Genomic DNA, 22,754 nt, shown 5'->3' on the forward strand with positions numbered 1-22,754 from the left:
GAGAGCACGAGATGAGACGCCTCTCCCAGGATTTCGATTACCCTCTGGAATACCGCTTTGGTACATACAGTGAACCTGGAGGTGTTCAGGCAGCAGGGGACGCTTACCATTCTCTCGGGCAAAGGAAACCATGTAGTGTGGCAATCCTGAGAAAACTGAGCTGAGCAGCAATCATGGGTAGTGGGGGGGGGGGGCTAGAGAGGCAAGCAGGACCAAGAGTACGGAGCCAGGGAGACACCTGATGTCCCAATGGCCGAGGAAGAGGAGAAGCAGGGAGGGGAATAGCGTTCCTGAACGTCTTTATCCAGGGGCCATGCCATTCCTTTACATCACAGGTGTCAAACACAAGGCCCAGGGGCCGAATCCGGCGTCCACCTTGTTTTATCCGGCCTGGCACCTTGTTTTTACCAGGCAACAGCACTGAGCTCTCACTCAACTGTTAAGGAATGGTTACATTTATACAGTCCTACAATTACCATTCAGTCCTTTGAAGGCAGCCGCGAGGCTGACGTGACCCCTGGTGAAAATGAATCTTTGACACCCCTGGTTTATATGGAACATTTAATCTGGGGGACCACATAGGAATCGTTACCCCATTTACAAATAGGAATTGTGAACTCTATAGAGAGCTTGAGGAACTCATAGATGTCACAAAGCTAGTCAGTGGGAGAGCCAGGGTTCTGACTGGGGTCCCTCTGACTCTAAAATCTGTTCTTTTTGGTACACCGGGTGGATGGAATCAGCAGACCCACTGATTCCAGTGTTTGGCTAACAGTGTCTGACTTACTGATTCCACTATAGCAAATACAATCTTGGAAAAAATTCCCTGGACCAAGTTGTAGAGTTCGCCAAGTCCTCAGCATCTAGCACATGCTAGTGAGTAGCGGTGTGCTAAGCTATAACAGGAATGGTGATGAGGCCATGGGCACAGAGGATGCTGGTCTTTCTTCGGAAGTAGATGAGGGTCTGGGCACTGGGGAGGGGCCCTCTAAAAGCCCCAGCCCTCACAACAACCGACACACCTACAGACTGTGATTCTGTTGACAACTCATGCTGCACAAGATCTTTAAGCGGTGGAGGAGCAGGCTGGATTCTCCACTGGAGAATTGCCCAGACGTGGCCTGGCCCTTTGCCTTGTGAGCTCAAGATCTAAGACAGATGGTGGCCACGGACGTGGCCCCTCACAATCAGCAAAATACAGTGCGTAACCCTGGCTGGCTGAGCAGGAAGTCTTGGCCTCCGCAGAGACTGGAGCAGGGCGTTAGAAGGGCAAGCGTCGTTCCCTGCTACGGAAACACACTTGTGTGCTCCTCAGCCCTTGAGTGGCCATTTCTCCGCCTGGAATGTGGCAAAAACTAAGTCTTATTTTCCCCACAAAACCAAACTCTTCTAGGGCTGCTACCTGGTTTGCGCACCTTTGCTTTTCCAGCAGCTGGCACAGAGCTAGCGGTCGGTGGTGGTTGAATTTTACCAGGATAGATGAACGAGAGAGCATCTGTGTGCTGGGCAACCGGGGCTGGTGCTGGCAAGAGGGGGACTTTCTGGATCCATGTCATTCATTGGTGATGCCTGGTAGTTGGCTTCTGCCCTGCTGTGGGGAAGGAATGCCAAACCCTACTCAGGCTGGTGGAGCAGAGCCATCCAACCCTGTTCCAGAACTCTGGGAGCCTTGCCTGAGTTCCCTTTCAGGGGAAGGGGGAAATTTGGTGAGGCCAGTGACTAGCACATCCAGAGATGGACGCCTATACTTTGACTTGGAGCAAACTTTTTTAGCTACTCAAGACTGGGATAAAAACAGTAGCCTAGCTAAGGCTGGCCAGTCCTCGAAACACTTGTAGGTAACAGGAGAGATGTGAGAAGGTGGGGGCAGGGGAGCGAGAGGATGATCTTTGATGCAGCCCGCGTGGCCAGTAGCCTGCAGAGTCCTGGGGCCATACAGTGTGCTGTACTAGGATGTGTCCCAAAGGGCTTCAATGAAGCAGCAGTTGCCAGAAGGGACATGGCTTTGTCAGACCTGCCCAAGCTAACAACGGGGTGCTACAGGCTTCTTTGGGCAAAAATGTAGATGGTGGGAATCTTCCCCAGGACTGTAGGGTATTTCCATGGGCGCTCACTCTGGGGCCCTGCATTCTCTGTACCCATACTTGCCAAGAATCTCAGCCCAGCAGAGAAGGGAAGAGCTACTCAAGCATCTCGGGCCCCCACACCCTCTGCTGCAGAAATGGAGAAAGCTTTACCCAAGGCAAAATAAAAAATAAAAAAATTCCGTTATTTCCAAAAATAGCACCGCGATGGACAGCACAGGAAACAATAAAACGTATGTTAGTTTCACAGTGTTTTTATTTGATTACTCATGGTGAGAGAACGTGAATCTTCTCCACATTTAGGGTCTCTAAATGTGTCAGTCTGGCTCTGAGCCCAGAGATCCCAAGCGTCTTTTCCAAGGTCACTCAGGCAATGGGAGATGGAGGTGCGGTTCGGCTCCAACATCCTGACTCCCAATCCAGGGCTCTGTGCTGCAGTGACCTGTTGCATAATACGGAATAACTGTGGATTGTCTCCCTTTTTATGAAATTTCCATTTGGTCCTTTGCGACCAGCCAGCCATTTGCTGCTGGTGAGATTGATGATGTCTGTCTTCGGGGGCATCCAGTGGACAGATTTGCCCTAGCTTTCTGGATGCAGCCCCAGCTAGCGAAAGCACTACACTCCCCTGCACCAGGGACCTGACATAGGGATTGCACACAACGCTAAAACAAGTGCCAAAGTTTGCGCTCCGCCCACGGTACAGGGGCCCTGCCTCCCCTTCCCCCAATTTTCGTCCGGTGGTCGAGCTCTGGACCCCGCCCCTTCCCCACCAGACCGGAGGAGGGATCCTCCCAGGCATGAAGGTAGCGGATGCTCGGTGGCTAGAGAGGTCGGTGGAAAAAAGGCTAGATAGAGGGGGCGCCAGCGGCCCGAGTGTGGCCGCCAGGGTCAGCTGCGTGCCGCCCCCGCCCAGCCAGGCCTCGCAGCCCACGTCCTGCCACGCCGCGAAGTGTGCGGAAAGTTTTGCAGTTGCTTCCCCGCCCGCCCGCCTGCCCGCGCCAGCCGGGGAGCTGTGACGCAGCGTCTGGGGCTCCGGGCCCGGGCGGAGAAGAGAGGGAAGGCGAGGCAGGGAGAGAGAGGGAAACAGAGAGCACGCCGGGGCTCTCCTCGACCCAGTGGATCCTCCTCTCCACTTCCCCTCCCTTTCTCAAGCCCCAGCCCCACGCCTCCCCCTCCCCTCCCAAGCTGCCCACTTCCCTTCCCCTCTGCCCCTCACACCCTCCTCCTGGGTTCTGTGCTCCTCCCCCCTGCCCTCCCTCCGCCCGGCCTGCCTCCTTCCCTCCTCTTCTCCTCTCCTCCTCTCCCCGGGAGGCATCTCTTCGTCCCGACCCAGAGGAAGACGCAGCCCCTTGCGGACGGTCATCACATCCTAGCGCCCTGCTGCCACAGCACACCGCGCCCGTGCGCCCTCGGTCCCCATATCCCCCAGTGGCGTGCTGCGGGCATGGAGCCCTGCTGGCCAGCCCCTGCACCCTGGCTTCGTCACCTGCTGCTCTGTGTCCTGCTTCTCGGGGGTCTGCACTTGGGCCGCCCCGGCCCCCCCGGGGACACCGTCGCTCTCCCCGGTAAGGCGCTGCCAACTTGGCCAACTTCGGGGGCCCGATGGGGGGTAACACGGGGAAGCGGGCCTCCCTTCTCAACTTTTCCCTTACCCCCTCCGTGTGTGCGTGTGCGTGTGCGTGCGTGTGTGTGTGTGTGTGTGTGTGTGACTGGGTTTTTAAAAATCGTCTCCGCTTTTCTGAACGCGGGGAGGAGAGGGGGAGGAGCATGCCTGGAGGTGGGGGAGGACCTGAGTGGAACCAGATGTGGCGGGCAGCGGGGGAGGGGAGCCCGAGGGTCTCGAAGAGCCTCAGAGGAAGAGGGCGGGCTCTGGGAGGACCCCCGCTCCGGCCTTCCCGGACCACCCGGCTCCTGGACCTGCGGGGCGTGCCCGCACGAACCGAAGGCTCCATCCAGTAGACTCCAGTCCGTTCTTGCTTCTCCCCAGGACTGATGGGTTATGATTGTTTTTTAGTGATTCGTAAAGGCCTGTGTGCTTTCCTGGAATCTCAGGGTGCTTATAATTTTGTTTTCCACACTTGGTCTTTAAGGGCAGCTTGTGGCATGCGGCATCCTCACTGCTGGAACAGAGATCTGTGGGCCAGTTTTGTGCCACCAGGATGCAGCAACAGGCTGGACAGAGCGCGCGCGCGCGTGTGTGTGTGTGTGTGTGTGTGTGTATGTGTATGTGTTTTGTTTGGGCGCCTCTGACCAAACTGGCACCAGTCCAGAGTAGACAGATCTTGGGCGGCCAAAGAGCTGCTCAAGATGCAAAAACCCAACTAACAAAACCCAAAAATCTTAAGCTGTACCTTTTCTCTCTGCTGCTCTTTCTAACGGGTGACAATGAAGTGTGGGGAAAGACGGACCCCTCACCAAGATTCTGAGCGATGCAGGGAAAGACCCACTTCCTGGGAGGCTGGCGTGAGTCAAAGCTGGAATTGCTGGGGAGCTCAGTAATTACAGCCCAGTGCCGGCCCAACTCTGGCTTGCTTACGTTTAATTTGGGGATGGGGGTGAGTGAGAGGGGACAGTCAGTGCAGTGTTTGCAATTTTATGCAGACAGCCCCATGGCCACTGCTTGCTGGGCTGGCCCACACACCAAGTATGACGGTTGCCACCAAAACACTGTCTGCCCCCGTTGTGCCGATGGGCCAGGTAGAGGTCTATTCACACCAGGCATAGCCCCACCCTGCTGAATTTCAGATCCACCTGGAATTGAATGTGGACCAACACCCCCCCAGGTCCCTAACTCCCCAGCCACTGCCGGTGTGGGCTCACTGTCTGCCCCTGCCTCCAGCACTCCTGCCTGTGTCTGGCTCCTCCGTGAAGGAACCCAGAAGACAGGCAAGGGGGGAGTGTGGAGGAGGAGCAAGGCAGTTCCAGAGTCCCAGAGCTCGGTTTAAAGCTAGGCCCTGGGAGAGCCGTGGCCAGAGAGCTGACCCGGCCTTTCTCCTCTCAGTGGAGCTTTTGACAGAGGGACCTGGAAGTGTCTAGTGAGAGGCCGTTAGGGAGGTCACCTGGAGTGCCCCCTCTGCCTCCTGCTCTCCTCCCAGCCCCTGCTCTCCCTCGGGCTGTGTCTCTGCCCTTGTGGCCCCCGCACTTCCCAGTGGCAGTGCATCCCTCGCTGCCCACACTGAAGAAGGGTGGGGTGGGGTGGCCTGGTCTCCATGGCAGCAGTTATGGAGGAAGAGGAGGGTGAACTCGCACGTGGTCGCCCCTGCACATCATTGTACCCTCTGTCCAGAGTGTTCCTCCTCGAGGCTGAATTCCTTCCTCATCCAGCTGTACCTGGTGAATTAGGTGGTCTCTGGGAAGAGCTTAGCAGCACCAGGATCCGAACAGCCCCGTTTGGCCCCAGGAAATGCTTGTGGGAGCTAGGACTTGGCTTAGCAGGCCACCGCTGCTGGGGCCACCGCTGCTGGGGTGGAACGCCCTGGGGACAGGGGTGCTGGTAGGTGGCTTCCAGTGAGATGAGAGGCTGGAGCACCGCAGCGCCCCTCGGCTTGGCAGGGCAGCAGTGCCTGCCTGGTGTGGGCCGGCAGCCCATCTTTTCTCCACCTCCGTGGGTTGGCCCCCAGTGCTCGTGGCTGGAAGCCTTTTTGTTAATTTGTTAAGTGACTGCATTGTAAAAATATATATTTTATTAATTTATTTTTAGAGAAGAGGGGAAGGGAGGGAGACAGGGAAGGAAACATTGGTGGGTTGCTTCTCCCACTGGCATGCACCCCAACAATGGGGGACCAGAGCTGCGCCCCAGGCATGCGCCCTGCCTGGGAATCAGACTGGCGACGTCTTGCTCTGTGGGGAGGATGCCCAGCCACTGAGCCGCACCAGTCAGGGCTAAACGACTGTTTTTGAACAGCCCTCACTGTTCAGTGCCGAGCCAAGGACTCGAGGAGGACTGGAGGTACAGAAAACTGTAGGGTGCATTTTTGGAGAAAAAGAGACGTTTGGGGGGATGAAACAGAGCTGAGAGGCAGGGTTCCACTGCAGGGGCGCCTGCTCGCGGCCAGGAGCCGTGCCCGGTTCCTCATGTGCAGTTTATCTTTTAATTCTGGTAAGAACCCAAGGAAGGAGGCCTTGCTGGGCCCATTTTGCAAATAAGACAATGGAAGCATGAAGGGATTTTCACCATTTACTTCAGGTCACACAACTAGTGCGTGGAAATGGGGGGCTGTGCGTACTTAGTGTCTGTCTGGAGGCGGGAGAAACTGGGGTGAAGGTTCAGCAGGGCTCCCCGGAGGGAGGCTGGGTGGGACCAGGCTTTTCAGGGGCAGGGAGGGGAGCAGAGAGGGCAAGGCCAGGAAGGTGGGCTGGGCTGTTCTGGGGGGTCATGTGGCAGCTGTCTGGGCTGGGGTGGAGAGTTCCTGAGTGGGGTGGGTTTGGGGGGAACCTTGAGCCAAAGAAGCCAGAATGGGGGAGCGACTTGCCAGCTGGCAGTGGGGGGGGGGGGTCCCTGGAGAATCCCTGCAGGTTTCTGAGTGGAGGAGTGAGGCGCAAGTTGGAGAGTTGCTGGGAGCTCCAGGGATGCAGGTGGAGGAGTGGAGAGGCCTGGGAAATCTCCCCGTGTGGACAGAGTCTGCTGTCTAAAGGACAGGGAGGGAGGTGATCCTCCTGAAAGGCATCAGGTACTTGCTGCTGCTGCTGCTGCTGCTGCTGGAGTCAGCCCAACAAACTGCCTGCACCTCCCCCCAGTAGTTGGTCTTCCTTATTCCAACCCAGTCCCCTTCTGTGCGCTGCCAGGGCAGGGGTGGTGCCCACCTGAGCTCTGGTTGGTGCTAGCATCCTTCCTCGCACCTGCCTGCCTCCACCCCCCACCCCCCCAGGTCCACCTGGGCAAGGTGAGGAGGGTGCAGGCAGGGAGGGGGAAGCCCTGGTCTTGACCCCTGTTTGTTCGCATGAGAGAATCTTGGCTTTCTGATGCCTTCATGGTAGAGCGATTTGGGCTGATGAGATGATTTCAGAAGTACCTGGAAATTCTCAGAAGGGTATTCATTTTCATTCACCACTAATTTAAGCATAAATAGGCGCCCCCGCTGCACATTCTGGCACGGCCCTTCTACACCTCGAGGCCCTAGGAGGGTTATCACTCATACACATGGGCAGCACACCAGATTGTGAAATCATTTGCTCAAGACCAACAACACACCACTTGAAAGTGGTAAACGCAGCATTCGAACCCAGGTGTGGTCACTGACCCTGGAATTAAGCACTTCAAGGGTATGTGCTAGGAAGGACTGGAGAGTTCTGCTGTATGGGTTTTCCCCATAGCTCTAAGCCCCCTGGAGCATCTCTTGCTGTGTCCTCCTGAGAGGAACTCCAGGAACAGTGGAGGGGGCGGTTCTGTAGAGGGGGCAGCTCTGTTACATTTGGCTGCCTGGGCCCTTGTCTCTCCCCCAGTTCAGTGGGCCCAAGGGGCAGGGCCCAAGTCTTGCTAAGTGTCCCCAAGGTATGTGAGGTGTCCACCTTGAGGAAGCCATGGATTAAGTGAGTGATGGAAGGGGCCTAATGGAGAAAGAGCCAGGCCCAGCCCAGCACCCCAGCCTCCCCGAGGTCAGGGATGCATATGTTCCCTCCTTCAGTCCGTGGATATTTACTACTGAGTCTGTGCAGCACTGAGTGCCGGGATGATGGGGCCTGGTCTGTGGAATCCACCTCGGCATCCCCCCCACACCTCCAGAGGGGGTCCCTGCCCTTGGAGGACCTGGGCTTTGCTGAGAGAAAGTGTCTCTTCCTGTTTAATCCTTCATGAGATGGGTAGGGGCTCCTTCCTTCGACTGGATCCTGTGAGCCTGGGTGGGGTGGGCCATCGCAGTGGTGGGGCAGCTCTGGGAGCTCGCCCGTGCCCTGTACATGCCCCTTACTCCTCAGTTGGGGGTGGTGTCAGTGAACAGGGGACTGGATGAAGGCGTCTGTGGCCCCGGGGACCTGCCAGCATCAGGCAGCTCTAGCCCGTTAGGAGACAGATTGGGGTGGCTCACTGAACTTGACCATGGGCCCACAGGGAACTTCAGTGGATGGTTCCTTCCCTCTTCTTTGGACTTCTGGGTCTGCTCTCCCCAGCTCCTTGACTATGCAGCCCTGCCCACCCTGCTCGGCTGGGCCCTTGCTCGCAGCCTCAGCCCTGCCCCTCCCCCAGAGCAGTGTCTCCGACTCTGCCTTCTGCACCCACAGCTCTGGTGGTGCTGGTAGAAGGTCTTTTTGGCTGTGGAATCTCAGCTTCTTCCCAGATCACTGCCCCGCCACCCCATGCCTTCTCTTCAGCACAGTCTGCACCATCCTCCCTGAACCACTGCTTCCCCACCCCCAGGCCTTTGCACACAGCAGTCCCCCCTGCCTGGGATGCCCTTCCCCTCTTGCTCCCCGACTGCACCTGCCCATTCTGAGGGGTCCTGATCACTGCTTCGTGGGATTGAGTGGGCTGAGGAGTGACAAGCACCCGGATGTCATTTGTGGATAAGCCCCAGAAACAAGGGGTACCACCAAGAGGACATGGTGAGAGGCCTTCTGTGGTGGGCTTGGAGCGCCTCTAGGGAAACACGCGAAGCCGGTTTCCCAGCCTTCCCCGACATCCTCAGCGAGTGGCAGGGAGGGGAATCGGATGCCACGCTCCCAGTGTAGACTGAGGCGGGAGTGGGCGTGACCAGGAGTGTTCCCCCTCACCGTCCTCTGGAAATAGAAACTGGGACAGGATCCGTAGGACCGTAACGTTTTGTAAAGGTTGTGTTTATTTTTAGAGAGAGTCCAAGGGAGGGAGAAAGAAAGGGAGAGAGACATCAGCTGGTGGCCCCTCACAGCGGCCCCAGATGGGGCCGGGCACACAATCCAGGCAAGTCTGTCTTGCCAGAGCTCCCCCGGCATCTCATCGCTGTCACCGCCTGCGGGAGCCCCTTCCTCCCTTCGATTCCTGCCCAGGTCCCAGCACAGTGCCTTGGACACACTGACATCTAGTAAATATTTACATATTTATTTATTTTTAGAGAAGTGGGGAAAGAGGAAAAGAGAATGAGAGGGAGAGAGAAACACAGGCCAGTTGCTCGCACCCCCACCAGGGACGGCCCCTGCAGCCCAGGCACACGCCCTGACCGGGAATTGAGCGGATGGCCCTTTGCTTTGTAGGATAACGCCCAACCAAGGCACACCAGTCAGGGCATCGGAAGTGTTTATTGAAACAAAAAAAAAAAAGAAAGACCAAATAAAGTGTTCCCAAGAGCTCCTCCCACCCCAGTTTTATTGAGATATATTTAACATAAAACATTTATTAGTTTAAGGTACATAACATAACGCTCTGATACGACATATTACGAAATGAGCGTCACAGGTCAACAGCCATCACCTCCCATAGTTACAAACTATTTCTTCCCTGGGATGAGAATTTTTTCTTTGCAGTAGAAAGGAGAGTGAGGAGAGTCATCCTTCCAGAGTTTCAGATGATGTCACAATCATAAAAAACATATGGCATGGAATATACAGAACATATTCCAATGGGCTGAAATAAATCCCAGTAGACTTAAGCTGTTATAAGAAGTTAATGTGAGACACACCAGAAAAAACACACTAATGAGGAAAAGAATCTTTCCTTTTATAGTTATTGGGCAACTGGATTATAATTTAAAATTTTAGGGAGGGATAGTGCGGGGGAGGGGAGAAGGGTTTTCAGGAACAACAATAAAGGGCGTGTGGACAAAACCAAGGAGGGTGGAAGCAAGGGAGGGAGGGAGGGATGGCTGCAGGGGAGGTAAATGCGGACAACCGTAATTGAACAATGAAATGATTTTAAGAAATAATTTTAAAAATAATTTTAAATTTTAATTTCAACTGTAGCCGATCACCTTTGAGGAAACTCAGATGGAAAGCTGTGACATAGAAAGTGCAATGATCTCTAGGAGTTAAAGATGTAACTTTCTTTAAATACATAGTTAAACCCGTGAAAACAGAAAGCCTAATCTCGGCAGAGCGGCGTGAGCGCCGGGACGTGTGGACGGGGGCCTGCAACCGCTTCAGTCTCTCAGGATTTGGTCTCAGACAATATGTCAGAAACCAGATATGTGGCACTTCGCAGCCTTTGACTTCCTAATTCCACTTTTGGGAATTCATTAGGCATGAATCCTGCAGAGGAAAAAAGTTCATAGAAGCGCTCTCCGTGGTTGCAAAAGAAATTTGAAACCACCTAAATGTCTGACAGGAAAAGCACAGCTAAGCAAAGTGAGGTACCTTAACCCGACAGACAGTGTCCGTGGCTTCCTAGGTAGCAAATACACAGCTAATGTCAGTCCATAGGAAGATGTCTAAGAAGGAAGTTCATGACCACAGGGTGATCTCAATAATACACACCCAGTAACAGTGAGGTGAAGATGCATGCCTGGTCGTTGGTGTTCATTCATTCATTCATTCAGTTAACTGTTGTTTTTATTTTCCTGAGCACTGCCAGTGTGCTGGGCATGGTATTTGGTGTTTGGTGAACAAATCAAGAGTGGTTCTTACCTTCCCACAGCTTGTAGTTTGAGAGCAATTCCCCAAAATGGGGAGCATAGGGTCGATTACCTGCCTGACCTGAGAGAACACCCTGAGTTTGACCAGCCTGGGACAGTAGCCATTCAACAGGAGATAGCCTTGCAGCCGGGTGTGGTCGCTGAGGGCAGGATTTTCTGGTGTGACCCCATGAATGCTGACCCTCATTTCTGAATGATCTGAGCCTGTAAGAGTACTGGTGTTTTGGAAAAAGCCTGGAAGCAGCACTGTTTAGAATAGCCAAAACAAAACCAAAAATGCACATCAAAAGAAATATGGATGAGTTATAGATACAGACACACAATGAAATGTAATGCAGCAGTGACTGAATGAATCTCAGCTACGTGCATTGTCATGATGCCTTTCAGAGACATAACGTGGGAGTGGGGAAAAAAATCCCAGGACTACTTGGTGTTATACCCTCTGAAACCATTGGAAAAGTTGAAAAAAATACATAAGGCACTGAGGAGCTATGTAGTCCTCACCTAGAAGAACCAACTTTTAACATTCTGCCACATTTGCTACCTCGCATGTGTGTGTGTGGTGGGGTGAAGCTATAGGCAATTGTAGATGGGACATTTCACACTTAAAACTTCATCATGTATCAACTAAAAACAAAGACATTCTGTAGAACCATAATGCCATAATCCCACATACAAGAAATATAACACAAAAAGTTATTTTTTCTACTATGCAGTCTGTATTTGGGTTTCTCCAGTTGTTTTCTTTTCTTTTTAAACAACTGTCCAGGGTCCAAAGTGGCATCATGCCTCTTTAATCTCTTCAAACAACAGTAGTTGCTTGGCCTTTTTGTCTTCAAAGATTTTATTTATTTATTTTTATGGAGAGGGGAAGGGAGGGAGAAAGAGAGGGAGAGAAACATCAATGTGTGGTTGTCTCTCACCTGCCCCCGACTGGGGGCCTGGCCCGCAGCCCAGAACCAGCGACTTTTAAGTTTATATGTCAGTGCTCAGTCCACTGAGCCACACCAGCCAGGGCTCCTGTTGTAAAGGACGAGTTGGAGCCTTGGCGCTGGTAGCTCAGTTGGTTGGAGCGATGTCTCAATACGCCAAGGTTGCAGGTTTGATCTCCTGTCAGGGCACGTACAAGAAGCAACCAGCGGGTGTGTCAGTGGGAGGAACAGTGAGTGAGTGCTGCTCTCTCTCTCTCCCCTTCTGCTTCCTCTCTAAAATCAATACATTAAAAAAAAGTTGAAGGACAAGTGTATGTTGGGCTCCCTCCCCTTGAAGGCCTTTGTAGGAGGCTCAACCTTAGAGCACGTTCTCCTGAAGAAGCTCTCGTTCAGGGTGCTTACTGGTTTGAAGCTCTTCCCACGGACAGCCTCCCGAACACAGGCCTCTTCTTTCTGCACTGATCAGCCGGGCGTTTACAGAGGAGGCCACGGGAGAGGACTGTCACACTGTAACACAAACTCACACTCAGAGAGCAGCAGGACACAGAACTCTCTGGGCGAGGGATGGCAGTGCATGCGGGTGAGGCCTGAGTACAAATGAGAAAAGCAAGGGGAGCAGGATGGGCTTGCTGTGTTTTAGGAACTTTATGACGTGTCTGTGTAACATCAGGCAACAAATGAGGACTGGAGACTCCGTGACTGTTTACTGAGCGCACACAACTCGCTGGGGTCGATGTTACAACTGAGCCAAAGAGGCTGTGGTCCAGGATCACATACCCAGTGAGGGGCATTCTGCCAACACCATTTTCCCACTTCATGTCACTGTAGTTCTCATCTTGGTAATTCTCACAATACTTCAAACTTTTTTTTATTGTTAATTTGTCATCAGAGTGACCTTTAATGTTACTATTGTAATTGCCTTGGGGCACCACAGACTATGCCCATGTAAGGAGAACTTAATCTGTAAAGGTTGTGTGTGTTCTGACTGCTCCGCCCACTAGCTGTTTCTTTCTCTCTCTCTCCCCCCCCAACCCCCGTCTCGCCTCCCCCACACCCCCCAGGTTACCTTTCCTTAAGACACAACAATATTGAAATTACACTAATTAATAGTCCTACAATGATCTCTTAAGTGTTCAAGGGAAAGGAACGACAGGTCTCTCGCTTTAAGTCAAAAGCTAGAAATAATTAAGTTAGTGAAGAAGGCATATTAAAGGCCAAAACTGACACAGGCCAAAGGTTAGGCCTTTTGCACCAAATTGTCAGCCAAGTTGCGAATGCAAAGGATAGTTCTTGAGAACAAATGATAACAAAGTAAAATAGTCTTATTGCTGATGCGGAGGAGGTTTTTGTGGTTTGGATAGAAGATCAAAAAACCAGCCACAACACTCCCTTGAGCCAAAGCCTCATCCCAGGAAAGGCTCTGGTTCTTTTCAGTTCTGTGAAGGCTGCAAGAAGTGAGGAAGCTGCAGAAGAAGAGTTTGAAGCTAGCAGAGGTTGGTTCGTGAGGTTTGAGAAAATTGTTTCTGTAACATAAAAGAAGCAGCAGTAAGTTATCCAGAAGATCTAGGTGAGATCCGTAATGAAGGTGGCTACCCCAAGCAGGTTTTCAATGCAGGTGAAACAGCCTTATATTGAAAGAAGATGCTATTTATGACTTTCATATTTAAGAGAGAAGCCAATGCCTAGCTTCAAATCTGTAAAGGACAGGCTGCCTCTCTTATCAGAGGCTAGTGCAACCGGTGACTTTTTGTTAAAGTCAGTGCTCATTGACTGTCTGCTCTGCTTTGCCATATAAATGGAGCCACAAAACCTGGATGACAGCTCTGGCTGGGTAGCTCAGTTGGTTAGAGCATAGTCTTGATATGCCAGTGTTGTGGGTTTGATCCCTGGTGAAGGCACATACAAGGAAACAACCAATGAATGCATGACCGGCACAACAGATTGATAGTTCTCTCTCTGTCTCTCTAAAAAATTCAATCAATTAATTTTTCTAAAAGTCTGGATGACAGCACATCTATTTACAACATGGTTTGCTGAATGTTTTAAGTCCACTGTTGAGACCTACCGCTCAGAGGGAAAAAAGATTTCTGTCAGAGTATTACTAACAACACACCTGGCCACCCAAGAGCTCTGATGGCGACGTTCAATGAAATTAATGTTGTTTTCACACCTGCTAGCACACGTCTACCCTGCCGCCCACGGATCAAGGAGACACTTTGACTTTTCACACCTTAATATTTAAGACATGCATTTTGTAAGGCTGTAGCTGCCATACATAAGAACTCTGATGGATCTGGGCAAAAGTAAATTGAAAACCTGAAAAGGATTCAACGTTCTAGACGCCATTATAAGAACAGTTTGGAGGAAGTTGATTCTAATCCTCATGGATGGCGTTCAGGTTTCCAGACTTCAGTGGGGGCAGGTGGGTTGGACTGCAGGTGGGTTGGAAATAGCAAAGAATTAGAAGTGAAACCTGAAGATGTGAGGGAAACCTTCAGTCTCCTGCTTAAAGAGTAAAGGACAAGGCGTTCCTTCCTGTGCGTGGAATCTACCGGTGAAGATGTTGTGAAGATCGTTCAGCGGACAACAAAAGATTTAGATGACCACACATAAAAAAAGTGAATATTACATAAACTTAGTAGATAAAACAGTGGCAGTTTGAGAGGATTGCCTTCAATTTTGAAAGTTGTTCTCTGTGGCCAAAATGCTATCAAATAGTGTGTGCTCGCTACGGAGAGAAACTGGTCATGGAAGGAGGCATCCACGGGTGTGGCAGGCTTCATTGTTGTCTCATTTTAAGACATTACTGCAGCCACCCTGACCTTCAGCGGCCACCACCGGATCAGCCAGCAGACATTGACATTCGGGTGAGACCCTCCACACCAAAACGGTGGTGATTCACTGTAGGCTCAGGGGGTGGTTAGCATTTTTAGCAAGACAGTATTTTTAAATTAAGGTACATACAGTACATTTTTTTAGACATAATGCTATTGCATGCTTAATAGAGTTCAGAACAGTGTTAGCATAAGTGTTACATGGACGGGGAAACCAAAAAATGCCTGTGACTTGCTTTACTGCTGTGGTCTGGACCTGAACTCATGATATGACTGAGGAATGCCTGTACTATCTGCTTATGTGCTTCTCTCCTGTTTCCCTCTCTGTTCTGCCCGCCCCCAATCTCTGTTTTGTGTTTATACATCTCTTGCTTTACAAAGTTATACTTCTTGCCCTGGCTGCTGTGGTTCAGTGGATTGAGTACCAGCCTATGAACCTAAAGGTCCCCTGTTCGATACCCAGTCAGGGTACATGCCTAGGTCGCAGACTAGGTCCCCAGTTGGGGGCATGGGAGAGGCAACAGATCCATGTATCTCTAAAAGTAAATAAAAATCAATCACACCTGCTAGCACACGTCTACCCTGCCGCCCACGGATCAAGGAGACACTTTGACTTTTCACACCTTAATATTTAAGACATAAAAATCTTTAAAATATTTTAATTCTTTTTCCCCTTTATTGATTCCGGAGAGAGGGGAAGGGAAGGAGAAAGAGAGGGAGAAAAACATCAATGTGAGAGAAAACATCTACTGGTTGCCTCTTGCACATGCCCCAACTGGGGAACCTAACTGGCAACCCAGGCACATGTCCTGGCCGGGAATTGAACCTGCCATCTTCTGGTTTGCAGTTCAGTGCCCAACCAAATGAGCCACACTGGCTGTGGCAAAAAATTTTAATTCTTTTTTTAAGTGTAATTTAATTAATTTATTTTTAGAGAGGGGGGAAGGGAAGGATAAAGAGAGGAAGAGAAATATCAATGTGTGGTTGTTTCCCACACACCCCCCAATGGGGACCTGGCCTGCAACCCAGGCATGTGCCCTAAGAATCAAACTGGCGACCTTCTGGTTTGCAAGCCGGCGTGCAATCCAGTGAGCCACATCAGCCAGGCCAAAAATTTTAATTCTTGAAGTATAATATTGATAGAGGAAAGTGAACACATCATGAATGTTCAGCTCAGTGGATTTTCACAAACTGAACACACCCATGTAACCAACACTCAGATTCAGCAACTAAGAATAGTACTAGTATTCCAAATACTCTTAAACATTTTCCACAGGCTTAGTAGACACAGGTATTTCTTCTTGGTGAACCATTTGTTTAAATCTTTGATTATTTTATCTCTGTAGGTCTTACCACCTTACAGTGATCGGGGTCTATATTTTTCTCATGGGCTTATAATGAGTTTCTTGCCATATGTGTTACAAATATCTGTCCCTTGTTTGCTGTTCATTTAAAATTTTTATTTCAGAGTATCTTTTTTTATCCCTCTTCTCTTCCACACACTTGACCTCTCTGGTGAAGTTCACAAAGCCCTTTGGGGTCAGACTAGGTTTTCCCCTTCACGGAGGGCCAGTGTTCACCCCGCCCTGCACCTCCAGCTGTCTGTTTGGCCCTCCCTTCTCCCCTAGGCCCTCAGCGGCGCATCTGACCTGGTGGTGCTTCAGTTAATGAGCTTGAATGAGGCTGCAAGAAGACAGTGTCACAGACATATTTTTTTCAGGCTCAGAATACATTTTTCTCAGGCCAGTAAAAAAGGACACCTATTCGTAGTATCCAATTCAAATAATAAGTGATGAAATAAAGAAAAATGACCTGAAATTTCACCACAAAAAACCAGCCACCGCAAACATTTTGGAGAATATCCTTCCAAATTGGGTGCCCTCTCCTCTCCCTCCCTCTCCCTGTATGAGACTTGACGTAGATGTTTTCCTTCTGATTTGGAACGTTCTTCTTTCACGTCCAGTGTGTCATCAGTGAATTTCCGCCCAGAGCTCCCACGGCTCCGTGGAGGATTCCGCTGTGCCCGAGCACCATGACTAACCCCTTGTTGGACATTTAGGTCATATCTCTTTCTGTTACCAAACATATTTTTTAAAGGCTTTATTTATTTAATTTTAGAGAGAGTGGAAGGGAAGGAGAAAGAGAGAGAAATACCAGTGTATGATTGCCTCTCGTGCACCCCTTACTGGAGACCTGGCCTGCAACCCAGGCGTGTGCCCTGACCGGGAATGGAACCAGCGACCCTTTGGTTTGCAGGCTGGCACTCAGTCCACTGAGCCACACCAGCCAGGGCTAATTACCAAATGTATTAATTGTAGAAAATACAAAGAGAGAAGAAAATGAAAATCACAAGCTGTGCCATAAGTCAGTGGTAACTGCTGTTAACACGTAGGCATGTGTAGAGGCTCTGGAACCCTGGTGGGCGTCGGAATCTTGTTTACAGCCCAGATATTCCTTCACCCTAAGATTCAGTTCAGTGGGCCTGCTATGGGGCCTGGGCACTCACGTTGCGAACAAGCTTCCCCGTGGATTTGGACACCCAAGTTCAAGAATGAGAATGCAAAACTGTCTTTTTCGGACGTCACACGATTTAAGAGAAAATAGAAATGATGTCATACTGTACTTTCAGTTTTTAAAAATCAGACTGAACCTCTGCCCCCATCTAAATACTCTTTGATAAATTAATTTCTATTGTCTGCATTGTATCAGCATTCCATTGTGTGAGTTTATTTCAGTTTACTCAGTCAGCTCCATGCCATTAGACATTCATTCGTTCTCCCCAGTCATTGCTATTACAAATAATGCTGTGTAATAGCTAAGTCTTTGCATAGATCCTTTTTTCTTTTGTATTTCCATCTACTTCTCTTTTAATAAGACTATTTAAAGAGCAGTTTTAGATTCACAGCAAAATTAAGAGGGAGGTAGAGATTTCCCATGTAATCCCATTATCGACACCCCTCAATGGGGTGGCACATTTTTTATAATCAATGAATTTACAATGACACGTTACTGTCACCCAAAGTCCACTGCATGGATTCTTAATTATTTCCTTAAATTCCTAAGAAGTGGATTCTGGGGCCAAGTTCCCCTCCAGAAGGGCTGCCTGCTGGGGCCATGTCTACCAAGAGCTTAGACGGTGGGGCGGTGAGCCCGGGATGGCACCTGGCCCGTGTCCAAGGTTTCGTGACTGTTGCGTGCAGCAAAGACAAGCATGTCTCCACTCAGCAGAGGAGGACGCTGAGGCCTGAAGGGGCCGAGTGACTAATCCAAGAGCGGGAGTCCAAACCCAGCCTGTGTCTGGAGCCTGAGCTCCCCTAACTGTGTGATTGACTTTTAATTGATGTCAGAGAGGGAGGAACAGTGATGGTTGGGGCAGTCTTGTCTATGGCCCCACAAATGTGTGGGGGGAATCAGAAAAAGAGTGTGAGGGTGGGGAGGGCGAGGGGGGACTGGCGCACCAGCGCTGGCGTGCCTTCGTAGGTCACGTCTGTTGTCATGTTACGTGGTGGGGTGTGTGTGTGTTTGACCCTTTGTGGCTGTTCAGGGCCAAAGCAAGATAAACTCACCAAACGAGAATTGAGCCAAAGCCGGGGTCTGTGGGCAATGCCGAGAGCTTTTGTTGGCTTCAAGGGTCTTCAGATGCCCCCTGTGTCATTCTTCCTTTAGTTTTATTTACTCTACAAAGATTATAATAATATAATAGAAAGTTACATATAATCCCAACCTCCTGGCACAAGAAATAATTTCATGTTTCCCTTCTTTTCATTGTCCATATGTAGATCTGTTTTTAGAGGAGGGTGTAATTTAGAGGTTGTTAAACCCCAGCCCATAGGACACAAGGCAGCTTGCCTTTCCACCTCCCGTGGTCCAGCTCAGTTCAACACGCACGTATTGAGCACCTGCTGAATGCACTGAACTGGGGAGACAAGTGAATAAGACGCAGCTCCTGCTCTCAGGGAAGCACTTACTGGGGGAGAGAGACCCTAAAAGGATCGTGTCAATATTCCTGTAGATCTCACCAGGAGCCTGTGAAGAGTCAGGGAGGGTGTTTTATAATTCAGTTTACAGCTAAGAAAGTAGTTTGAGTCCCCTAAACTCGATGAGGTTGGGAGGGCAGAATCAGGTCTGAACTCCTAGGCTAGATCGCAATTCTCAGCCCCGCTCCCCTGGGTCCCACCGCCTCTGCCTGCCTGAATCCCCGTGAGGGTCCCTCTTGGCCACTGTCCTCCTCCTCCTCCTCCTCCTCCTCCTCCTCCTCCTCCTTCTCCTTCGCAGCTGCCAAGTGGCACAGGCATCACCCCACCTCCTTTCACACTCTCCCTTCCAGCTGCATATTTTGTGACCTCGTTTCCCCTCTGTGACTGCCCTTGGAGTTTATTTCTGCAGAGCCAGAATGTGCTGGGTGCGCAGCACACCGCAGGCAGCCCTGCCCTCCCAGAAGTCCCGCCACGCTGTCTGTGGCCCTTGCTCCTTGCATCTCCGTTCCAGGCACACCTGAGGAAGGGTTCAAATGTTCAGAGGCCAGAAACAAATGACGCTTGCCAGGGACCAGGCACCCACGGGAATGGGAGGGGGACTCCACATCTGGACCATAGATTTATTTTTCTTTGAATTCTTCTGAAGAGCAGCTTAAACACTCGAGTCCTTGGCCTTATTTCCTCTTGTAATTTTCTTAGCAGACAACTGCAGTGTCTGCTAAGCCCAGTTCCCAGGCTCTGTGCTGTGAGGTGGACTCTTGAGCTCAGGGTCCCAGGCCCGACAGAGGGTCTTGCTTAAATATCAGAAACAATAATGACCTTCCGTTACTGAGTGCTTACTGGCGACAGTGCATCTTCCAGTGTTTTCTTGCTTAATCCTCCCAGAAACCCGTGAAATGGGTCTTAATGAACGTCCTTCCAAAAGTGAGGCAGCCACCCAGGGCCCACAAAGGGTGGGTCCGGATTCCAGAGCAACCCTCCAGCATGGCGCCTCCCTCCGGAGAAGGTGCGGGTAGGGCCCATCGGCCTGCCATCGCAGAAGTCAGCAGGTGTTTAATTTTTGGCATACAGTTTTACGGAACTCCTGAAGGTTCCCTAGTAAAAAAGATTCTAAGTTCAGTTATCTCCAGAGAGGGCCGCGGTTTGCTCTTAGACCCAAACAAGTCACCCTTGAATGTCACCAAGTCCGAAAGTCAGGGGATTGCCAGTGAGTAGAGCAGAAGCTCATTATGAAATGTGCTCTGCTGTCTCAGGATCGTGTTGTGCTGTGTCTCGGGCACACTTTGTGAAGGGATCGCAGCATGTCACAGGGACCCCGGTGGCAGGGCAGTGGAGCCTCATTTAGAGGCACTCACCCCTACCTCATACCCTCCTTTTTTTCAGTTTGAAAGAGACACAGCCCTCTGGTCACTCTTTATAAAGACCAGGTTACCGTCTCTATAAAGTAAGAATGTGGAAGACTGTTTCTCTACTCTGATGAGAACAGTGTGCAAGTATAATAATATGTGGCCACTCCCCTTCTACCTCAGTGTTGGGGTGGGGGGCACAAAAGGGATGAGTGGGGACTCTGGCAGGCTGGTGAGCCCCCACCCAGGTGGGCAGTGTCCCCCAGGAGCTGTGACTGGCTCCCTGCAGGCACCTGGGCTCAGTGTGGTCAGGCCTCTCAATATTTCGAAGAGAAGCTGGAAATATAGACTTTCTATGTGAAATCTGTGCAGTTTTAAATGTTGGCTCACTTTTCTTTCACACACTGTGTAGGCCAAATACAGCTTGCCTGCGGGTTATGGGTTCAAGTCCCTAGAGCAGTTGTTTGGAGCTCAGCTCTGCAGCCGGTCTTCCTGGCCCCCATCTGACTCTGCCCCTGATTGGCAGTGCCATCAAGATGTTGAATCTCTTGGTTCTTTAGTATCAGTTTCCTTAGCTGCCAGATGGGATTTTACCTACTTCTGAGGGTCACTATGCGGGTTAGCAAGAGGATTAAAGAGAAAGCCTTGGAAGCCCAGTGCCTGGTACCTAGTAAGCATGTGGTAAACTTGAACCTGTGTCATCATAAACTTTAATCTGCCTCTTTGTGTAAGTGCAGGGTGGCCACATGCATGTCCCAGTTTTCCCGGGAGAGCCCTGGTTCAGGCTTGTCGTACCGGTGTAATGATCTTTGAACTCCCTTTCTCATTCCCAGCACGTGACAACGTGTCATATGGCTCACTCCCATCCACCGTTGCTGGTGTGATGCTGTTCAGGACTAGGACATGTTTCACTGTCAATGAGGAGGTCACGGTTCCCATCCTATGAGTCTCGGTGGAGAAGTCCTGAACCCTTTCGTGCTTCTGTGTCCGCATCATAGAGATTGATGCCTTAAATTCTGAGATCTCTCAGTTCTTGTTCATTCTGTTGCTGGGCAAACATTCACTGTGACTCCAGGTGGTGGGGAGAGGCAGAGGATGGACCTGGGTCCACAGGGGTGCGTGGCCACGGAGTCCCTCCTGGGCAGGGAGGGCATCTCTGCCCTTCCCTGCTGTTCTGTGAAAGACTGTTACTAGCTATTGTTCATCAAATGTTTCTGGTGAACTGAATGTTTATTCTTGAAACCTCAGTTTCTCACAAACAAATTATTCCATTTCAGTACAGTTCTTTGCACACTTCTTTTTGTGAGTGGGTAGTAACATTTAAAAATAGTATTGATTTCACTGTGGAAAATTGGAAAATACACAAAGGCCTCAAAAATTTTTTCTTCATTTTTGTTGACTCTGCAGTGAGCACGGCTACATGTTTTATTTAGCTTTAAATTACGCCGCCGGGGGCCCCCCCGCCACCCCCACTCCTGCCCAAACACTTCTGCAGCCACATTGTCAAAACTAACTTAAAAAATTAGTCTTCTAAATTTGCCTGGGGTCTTTAATGTTCCTCACTCATGAATTCATTCTCAGTCAGCCAGGTATGGACCACCTAATGGGGGTGCTAGGGTGGGGGTGCTGGGGTTGTGGCCCCCGCGGGCTCTCCTTTCGGAGATATTGTGGAGTCCTCTGTCCCCACTCTCTCCCACGTATATGTGAAACTAGTGTAGTTCATCAAAGGCCTTCAGGGGCCCACTGTAAGGAGTAGGTGGGCCTCATGGTCTCTCCCAGCTGCAGGTGACTGCTGCGCCGGGGTGTGTGCAAGCCCCCACCCACGCGCGCTTCCCGCCAGCGGTGACTGTAGAGCTGGCCCCAGCTCCAGTCTGGATTTCGGAGTCCTGCCCTGCGCGCGGGGTCAGGGAGGTTGGATTGTGCTGGCTGGAAAAGCCACTTCCGGAGCCGGCCGTCACTGTGAAAGTTGCCCCTGGGGAAGGAAGTGGCTTCGGGCTGTTTATTTTGGCTTCGAGCTGGCAAACCATACAGGGAGGGCGCCGAGGGGACCGGGAGTTAGCAGAGCTGGGTTGAGGAGCCTGGCGACCTCGGGGCCTCGGGGAGGCTCTGCACCCTAGTGCTGCCGGCCCGATGGAGAGGGGTTGTTGGGAACTGTGGGGCACGAGATGTCGCGGAGATTTCGCGGCGAGGTAGGGGGAGGCACGTCGGGGAGGGTCAGCGCGGAGGTGGGGGTGCTGTGCCGAAGTGCGGTGTGCACCCAGCGGCAGGGCAAGTGGTGGAGGTGGGGGTGCGCTGCGTAGAGGGCCGCCCCAGCGGCCGCGAACACCCAGAAGACGGGGTGTTTCAAGTGCCTCCTGTCCTGGGACAGGGTAAAGGAGGAAGGTAGGTCAAGGTGTGCCCACTCCTAGGATGCTCAGGTGAGGCAGGGACAGAAAAAGGACAGGGGAGCGAGGCCGTGGGACTTCCTGAGAGCGGAAGGTGCGGGGGTCAGGCCAGAGGTAAGAGGCAAGATGCTTTGTGACCCATCTTGTAGGATGACCCCCGGCAATGGACAGGCCAAAAAAGTTTTAGTCTGAGAATATAAAAGCAGAAGGGAGTGAGATTAAATACCGTTCAGTCCAAGAGAAGACCCAAGGCAGGTGAGGATTGTATTCCAGACACCCTCAGGGGCTAGCTGCACTGAGCCGAGCACCGCCTGGGACCGCCCCCGCCCCCCAGACCAGACAGAGCCTGGGGAGGGTTGGGGCTGCCTTTCTGAATTTCCATGCCCCAGCACACCCATCACAATCCCCTTCCCTTGCGTTTATTAGGTGGAGGTGGTAAGCCCACCCTGAACCCATTCTCTGCCAGAATTTGCTTTAGCATCTTCCTGGAACACAGTATATCACAATTGCCAAACGTGCATTTTACTCGGGGCGAAGAGCATCTCTAGGTATGAACGATCAAGGAAGCTCCCTGCAGCTGGAGAAAGAAAGACACACACACACACTGTACGTGTAATCAGCAGAGCCCAAATGGGGCCATTTGTTTGGTTTTAGTCACAG

At 51.3% G+C, this 22,754-nt stretch overlaps 1 protein-coding gene and 1 long non-coding RNA gene across 3 annotated transcripts in view; one reads left to right on the forward strand and one right to left on the reverse strand.

Moving 5' to 3' along the window:
• Window positions 1-2,320: 2,320 nt before the first annotated feature.
• LOC119003478 (uncharacterized) lies at window positions 2,321-18,743 on the reverse strand. Its single transcript, XR_005069974.1, has 3 exons — window positions 18,731-18,743; window positions 3,574-3,734; window positions 2,321-2,526 (listed from the first exon to the last, which is right to left on the reverse strand). It is a non-coding gene; the product is annotated as an uncharacterized LOC119003478 (long non-coding RNA).
• Window positions 3,334-22,754, forward strand: part of MRC2 (mannose receptor C-type 2) — a 58,000-nt gene continuing 38,579 nt past the window's right edge. For both annotated transcript variants that reach the window (XM_037069848.1, XM_037069849.1), the window contains exon 1: window positions 3,334-3,652. In XM_037069848.1, coding sequence (XP_036925743.1) covers window positions 3,532-3,652 — 121 coding nt within the window. In that variant the 5' untranslated portion in view covers window positions 3,334-3,531. The remainder of the gene's footprint in view (window positions 3,653-22,754) is intronic.

Source organism: Sturnira hondurensis, unplaced genomic scaffold (genome assembly GCF_014824575.4).
Source record: "Sturnira hondurensis isolate 20B ecotype Veracruz unplaced genomic scaffold, ASM1482457v3 Scaffold0018728, whole genome shotgun sequence".
Lineage (NCBI taxonomy): Eukaryota > Metazoa > Chordata > Mammalia > Chiroptera > Phyllostomidae > Sturnira > Sturnira hondurensis.